Source organism: Ipomoea triloba, chromosome 12, assembly GCF_003576645.1.
Source record: "Ipomoea triloba cultivar NCNSP0323 chromosome 12, ASM357664v1".
Classification (NCBI taxonomy): domain Eukaryota; kingdom Viridiplantae; phylum Streptophyta; class Magnoliopsida; order Solanales; family Convolvulaceae; genus Ipomoea; species Ipomoea triloba.
The window spans coordinates 21,696,533-21,703,772 of NC_044927.1; the positions used below are offsets into that span (position 1 = coordinate 21,696,533).

Sequence of the window (7,240 nt, forward strand, 5' to 3'; positions counted from 1 at the left end):
GAGGGGGGGGGGGGGTAGCTAACAACACTCTACAAGACAAAATTCAAGAAAGGATTTCAGTGGAGCAAACAAGAAAAGGTCAAATTTGATATATCCTCAAGACCACAGAGAATTGGGAAAAGTTCATAGCAACATAATAATACACAACACACAACAAATTAGCTGTGGTAACAAAAACCTCACAGAAGCTCTTAAAAACATAATCAGCAGCTACAAACTCTTGTCTGCTGGATGTGCGAAGAAGGATACGAAGCACAGAATTCAAAGCAGGCTCCACTTGAGGCTCCTCACCCAGTACTTTTGTTGCAAGTGCTTCAAGATTCTTGGGGTGACCAGCAATTAGATCACCAATGCACTGGAGTGCCTGAATCAAACATCATGGACATAAAGTAAATCCCAAAAATGCCTAAAAAGTTATGATAATAGCATCTAATTTAATTTTATACTCGTGTTTTTTTTTTAAAGGCAACTTATTTAATACTCCCTCTCCATCCAAATATCTTATTAAATTTGTCTTCTTTCGCTTTTAGCATGAGGCTTTAGGAAAACTTATTGTTCCTGAAGTAGTAAATGACCAGACTAAAATATCCTTAAGCAGTTGATTGTGGGCCACTGTGTCCTTTTATTCCATACTCTTTAATGATATAACTTATAAGGCTAGAGAAGGACCAAAAAATATAGAAATGGAAACTTTTCATAGGAGACAAAGTTAATGGGACACCCCAAAATAGAAAGTGAGACAAAAGTGGTGATATAAAAGAGTATATATAAACTCTATGCTCATTTGAATGTCCAACTTTCTCTCTTCAGATGCAAAATAAATGACTTTGTAAATGAAATGCTAAAACAGGAGTGAAATTCACACAGATAATACTCCTAATTGTGTTATGATCTGATGTGTTTCTGTCTTTCTGACAATCTACAATTCTTGTGCAATATTTCAAAACTAATTTAAATTATCAGATAGAAAGATACAAGATCAACTTTAATATTCTATTGAACAGTTCAATACAAGACAAAAATAGTGTCACCAAACCACTTTAATTGTAAACTTATTCTTTTAAGGATCAAAAATTAAAATTGTCTTCTAAAAACTATGTTGAGAGTACTATGTTCCAGACTTCCAGAAGAATCAAAATTTCAAATATGCTAACGTATTAAAAAAAATGCCTACTGACAATTTTGGTTGATTATTGAGAATCAAATAGAGAAAATGACAAGGATGAGTATAAAATTAGGGAATTTTCTCAAATTCCTAGTACTTCCATTCCTCTTTCTAAAAATGGAAATAGTGAAGGTGTTTTGATCATATCAGTTTAGTTGGGAAAGGAGGATAAAAAATGACATAACAAAAATGCCCTACTCCCCCTAATTTCATTTTTTTGTTGAGGGGGAAGGTGGGTGGGGGGAGGCATCAGAGAAACTCCAATAAAATAGGATATGAGATAGAGAATCATCCTTCTTACCGCACAACGCACAGCAATGGGAGCCCATTGGCTTTCAACTCCCAACATCAAAAGATGGTCCAGAATCTTTTTCTACAATAGGTATAATGGATTAGTCAAGCAATTCCACAAAAGAACATCTCAGGAACCTAGTAATCAGATGCAACATGCAAGAACAAACCTGAACCAAGACTGTTCTGTTTGTCAGCTTATTTGCGTCTTTTCCAGCATCAGTTTCTGGACTTCCCATAATTAGCAAATTAATCGTTTCAAGCACACTGAGAAGGTTTATTGTCTACTGCCAATCAAATAAGTTAAAAGAAGAGAAAATACACCAATAGGATTAGGTTATCATATTTCCACTGATAGGCAGACAAACATATTGGTAAATAAATAAATGCAGAACGTGTGGGAATAGTTAAGAGTTTAACCTTCTGTTGGGTGAATTTGTAGGCACTACCCCTGAGCTTAAGAATTTGTATCACAGAATCAAAGCCCACTGTCTCCCTGAGTAATACCTAAAACACATACATGAAGCTTAGGTAGCTGCCAAGAAACATATAAATTTGTAATGATATGAAGTGAAGCACAATGAGCAGAAACCTGATTTGATGCATTGTTACGAATGATATTGTTCAACAATTCAAGACAGTCCTGCATGGTAAAAAGACCAATTCATATGATATTTTATCCTTTGAAACATATGCAAGAACTTAATAATGCATAAAAAATAAAAGTACAAGTAACCAAGAGTGCAGTCCAAGCAGAGCTAGAACAACACATAATTTACAAATGAAAGTCTTTAACTGCAAAAGTTCAAAGATGCAAATGCTTAACATTTTACGAATAAGTATTTCTCCAGACCTGCACAACAACTCCTCCTTCTGAGCCTCCCTCCTCTTTTATAATGCTAAATATCTTTTCAAAAGCACCTTCAAATACCACAATTTTTTGAATTTCCTAAAGTTTATAAATAAGACCAAATTAGGCAGAGCGTAGTGGCAAAGAAACATTTTAAAAAAGAGAATGAAGAGAAGAGAACTTGCCTCAGCTTCACGGGTCAAGTATGTGAGAAGTAACAGGGCCTCATTTCTTATGACCTTCAAAACATTCCCCATTTAGGATCTTTTACTAGAGGAGAAGAATAAAGAAATATATGCACACTGTTCAAGTTTTACATACCTCACGATCCATAAGCATGTCCATGAGTCGTGTAATACCACGGGGAATACTCAGAATAGCTTCCTGTAACCTAAGCAATATTTCAGCAGATTTTCCATGAATAGTGAGCATAGACAGAATAACATGCTGGAAGAATATGAAGAAAGTAACCATGCTTAAGATACCTATTTGGAGAATTTGTTAGAAGAGCTGTTAAAAGCTGCAGTGTATAGTAGCGCACATAGAAATCCTCCTCTGACTGTCAGGGTGATAGAATAGAAAAATCAACAGAAAATTCATGATAACAAAATAAACTAATTAATTAATCACGTGTTATACTAACAAAATTAAAGTGATTATATTCTTACCAGCAAACTTAAAAGTAGAGAAATATTTTTTACATCTCCAGAAAGCAAGTCACTATTCATTAAAGCTGGTTGAACCTCATTCTTTGGCACTTTTCCATGACTAATTGGGGTTAGAGCACTAACAAGAGTTTCCAGAGCCCCACGAACCTTGGCCCATCAAATATAAACAAACTTTTAAAATCAGGTGAAAGTAAATATATACTTAATTTCATGAAAATACATAAAATCCATGATGAATGGGATACCGGAATTAAAAGCAGAATGATGGAAGAATCGTGGTGCAGAAAAAAGTGAGGATATGTATTCAATAGCAAGTAAACCATTCTTCCAAACAAATAGTAATGTCACTTTGGTAAAAATTAATGCTTAGTTCCAATCCCACTTGTTGGATAATTAAGGAGCAAGTCGTATCAACAACTTGTTGCTTGAGAAGAGTAGTTAAAATAGCAGCATGTATAAATGGAAATAGACCAAAGTCACCAATCTGTAAATTGTCTCAGTGCAACAACGAAAAAGGATCAAAATAGATCCAGGAATGGCTGGATATTTTAAAAATGACATTGACTAGGACTGACTAGCTGTTCTAATTTAAATCAACAGACAGCAATGCAATAAAGTCACAAATACATGTTCGTTGAATATATTTCTTGGAGTTTCAATATGTTCAAAATATAGTGTACTGAAACATGCAATTTGTCCTGAATATAGCCTCACTGATTAGATGTAATGTTAAGTGCTTGTGTGATATTACCATATAGTCATATACACCTGTTATTTTAGTAGGGTGAGTTGTTAAATAATCCAATTTATAAAATGCTATGCTTGAGATGGCATGTCACTCAAAATGGTGCCTGTTCTAAATCAGTACTCCATAAATCATTAAATCCCTTGCATAGACCCAATTCATTACACTAAAGACCATAGCTTCATCACTGGCCAACTATAAAACTACAAAGCAGACAACACCAAATTTAAAATTTGAAGAAATAGCAAGCATACCATCTCAACATCATCTCGCTCCTCCTTTAAAACACTCAATATTACAGGGAAACCTGCAAACAGATGGAATCTAAAAATGAATACTACTGATGAAATAATTGTAACTAACCATCAAAGAGTAATTGAACAATAAGGAGGGAGGACAAAGAAGCAAAAAAATAAACTTGCAAGTTCATCCAACATGATGAAGCACTAACCCATAGCTCCAAATGCTAGTTGTGCAGCATGACTTTCAGAAACAACAGATTGAAGTTCCATAATAGAAGTTCTCCTGTCGTCAGCCAGCGTACCATTGCTTATGCGATCAAGCAAGCGCTCAACATAACTATGTGATATAAACAAATACATTAGTTCAGGCAAAGGATTCATATTAGAGCATAACACAATTGTAAACAATGAAGCAAAACAAGTATGCATATATTGGGGTGGGGCAATAGATAGTGCAAGCAAGCATACTTTAAAAAAAATAAATAAATAACTTTTTATGAATTGTAAGAATGTCATTCATTTATAGGAGATGCTTTGAATTCTACGAATCATCATGCAAGTAGTCAACGAAGTAAATGAATCACTATCCATACAATACAAAGCCATCAGAATATAATGAAGCATAGCATTCGCCATAGAAATGATTAAAATAAAAGCTTACCTATCTTCACTTGAACTGGAATTATCATTGCCAAACACCCGTCCAACAACACCCTGTACACGAATCACTCCAGGGTTAATCACATCTTTAAAGGTCCATGCATTACCAACATATACAGTCCCATTGCAAAGCGCAGAAATCAATGTCCGACACCAAAATATATAACCTCAAAATTAAAAAGTGACCTTTCTGTAGTAGAACAAATAATAACAAAACCAGTAACAACAACAATAATAATAAGTTGACTTTAAATCAGCTTACAACACAAACATAAAGGTTTCAAGAAAATCCTTCTTTCGACTAAACAGGTAATTGAGAAAAATTAATAGAAACAGAAATTACCTGATACTTAGCCACTAAATCCATTTCTCTATCAGCTGATCAGAATTCTCCCAACTCCTGGAATACATTACAAACAAGAAAACAGCATCATTGATTAAGGTCAAACTTTAATTAAAAGAGAAAGCTTAATGTAGAATTGTGGATTGAGCTAACTTAAAGAGAGGGAACGATCAAAGTCGAAGGGGAAAAAAGAAACCTAGATTGACCTTTTTTGGTTTTATTTGAAGTAGAGAGATCGCGAGTCGAGAGAGGAAGAAGGAAAGAAAGAGAAGGCCTTTTAGGGTCGGGTCAAAGATGAAACAGGGCGATGGCACTTTAACGGATCTCGGGTGTTACCCGGGTTTGGATTGAACCCGAAATGTTTAATTGTACTTCGATAAAATTACACATTAAGTCCCTAAAAACTTTGGGTAAATTCCACTTTACTCCTTATAACTATAATAACTACTTATACTTGTACAGGATGGGGGTGGGGCAGTCGTTATACTGTGGACCGTGGTCCACAATCCATAATGTATTGTGGACCATGGGTCATGGTTGATACTGCAGTTGTGTTAAACTGATACTGCAGTTGTGTTGAAAGGATACTGCAGTTGTGTTGAAAGGGAACTGCAGTTGCGCGGAACAGAGGACGTGTCATCCATCTGGAATTGTAATTGTGTTGAACGGATACTGCAGTTGTGTTGAAAAGATATTGCAGTTGTGTTAAAAGGATACTGCAGTTGTGTTGAACGGATGAATGTCCTCTGTTCTGTGCAACTGCAGTTTCCTTTCAACACAACTGCAGTATCTTTTCAACACAACTGCAGTATCCGTTCAACACAACTGCAGTATCAGCTATGATCATGGTCCACAGTGCATTGTGGACCATGGTCCACCATATAATTTGCGGGGGTGGGGTGGCAACGCGTCTCTTCAAAGTTCGAATGAACACAATAAACAAGCAGTAAGATCATATACACTTTAAAGCTTTTGTGAAAATAGGTGGAGGATTCATAGACCAGAGTGTGCATCTCCTCAAATCATTTCTCTATCCGCCCTAAACAATGAAGAACGCAGCATAAAAATCAAAGCTTTACCTTATCTTACATATGCTTGAAACTAAAGGAAATGTACAGTCTACAGAGAAATCAAACGCACAAATTTGATACATCCACACAATTAGTACTCGACTTTTAATTTTAAACAAGAGTTAATTACCGATTTGGTCCCTCGACTATTGGAATTTCACCATTTCGGTCCTCAACTTTCTAAATTGTCCAATTACATCCTCGACTATGTTATTTCTCACCGAATTGGTCCTCAGCCGTAACTGCCGTTTGGCAAACGTCAAAATTGGGGATAAAAATGTAATTTCATTTTCTTTGTTGACCTAGACCAGACCAATACAATTGAGAGTGAAGGTGAATGAAGCTCCGGCGAGGAATGCTATTGCGTGGAATCTTCCTGGGGAGAAGATGACAGTAGTAATTCAGACTTTAGGATGAGGTTTGGTACTGCTGCTTCGGCTTTTCTTGTAATCACCCTCGCGAATCTGCGCATCATCGACCTGTCTGTCGAATCTGCGCAGCAATATTAAAGGGGCAGAGTACTCGAATCTTGCCAATATATCGCCGTCAACATTGCTAAACCCTAAACCTCATCCTTGCATTCTCACATTCCAGTAAAGTTTCGGCAGATCACTAACCGGAACCGTATATTGACACCCTCGGCGTCAGTCTTCTCCGCGTGTGATCCCGAGAAATTCAAAATTCCAGACGGAGAAAACAATGTCGCTATCTTTTAGCTTTTCAGCTGGCATTTCTCCGGCAACCACCGGAATCCTATTGAAGGGGCTCGTTGGGAATCCTTATCACATCTTTGACTCGCGGAGAAGAGTCTCCGATGTCGTCAAGGCTCAATCAAGCAAAATGTTAGTCACCAATGATGTGGCTGGGACGGTGCCCTTGGTTCTAACGCCGGTGGTTCCGGTGACCAGGGATTCTCTAGTTGAGCTGACGGAGAATGCTTTGCAGTGGATGAAGCTAGTTTGCACAATTGGTCTAGCCACGTGCGGTTACGAGGAGCTTAAGGCACTCGCCGCCAATGGAATGAAATAATGTTGCTCGTTTAAACATGTGTCACGGCACCCACGAGTTGTAGCAACGTAACACTTCCACAAAGAGCGTGATGTTCAGTCATTGTAGAGCAAAACAAGTTGGGGACGCTAAGGAAGAAGATGACTATTGTAATTTCCTATTTTACCCTTATAGTTTGACGGTAAAACAAACTGAGGA

General features: G+C 36.9%; 1 protein-coding gene across 2 annotated transcripts in view; it reads right to left on the minus strand.

Moving 5' to 3' along the window:
- The window catches only part of LOC116000268 (golgin candidate 6), a 9,248-nt gene extending 4,007 nt beyond the window's left edge, over positions 1 to 5,241 (minus strand). Inside the window, exons 1-15 of one of the 2 annotated variants that reach the window (XM_031240321.1) lie at positions 5,171 to 5,241; positions 4,965 to 5,021; positions 4,623 to 4,675; positions 4,171 to 4,298; positions 3,974 to 4,026; positions 2,975 to 3,121; positions 2,792 to 2,865; positions 2,628 to 2,697; positions 2,492 to 2,545; positions 2,310 to 2,405; positions 2,049 to 2,099; positions 1,877 to 1,963; positions 1,627 to 1,740; positions 1,467 to 1,538; positions 179 to 364 (exon numbers count right to left, since the gene is read on the minus strand). In XM_031240321.1, coding sequence (XP_031096181.1) covers positions 179 to 364; positions 1,467 to 1,538; positions 1,627 to 1,740; positions 1,877 to 1,963; positions 2,049 to 2,099; positions 2,310 to 2,405; positions 2,492 to 2,545; positions 2,628 to 2,697; positions 2,792 to 2,865; positions 2,975 to 3,121; positions 3,974 to 4,026; positions 4,171 to 4,298; positions 4,623 to 4,675; positions 4,965 to 4,988 — 1,209 coding nt within the window. In that variant the 5' untranslated portion in view covers positions 4,989 to 5,021; positions 5,171 to 5,241. The other variant, XM_031240322.1, reaches the window with a different exon arrangement.
- Positions 5,242 to 7,240: the final 1,999 nt, after the last annotated feature.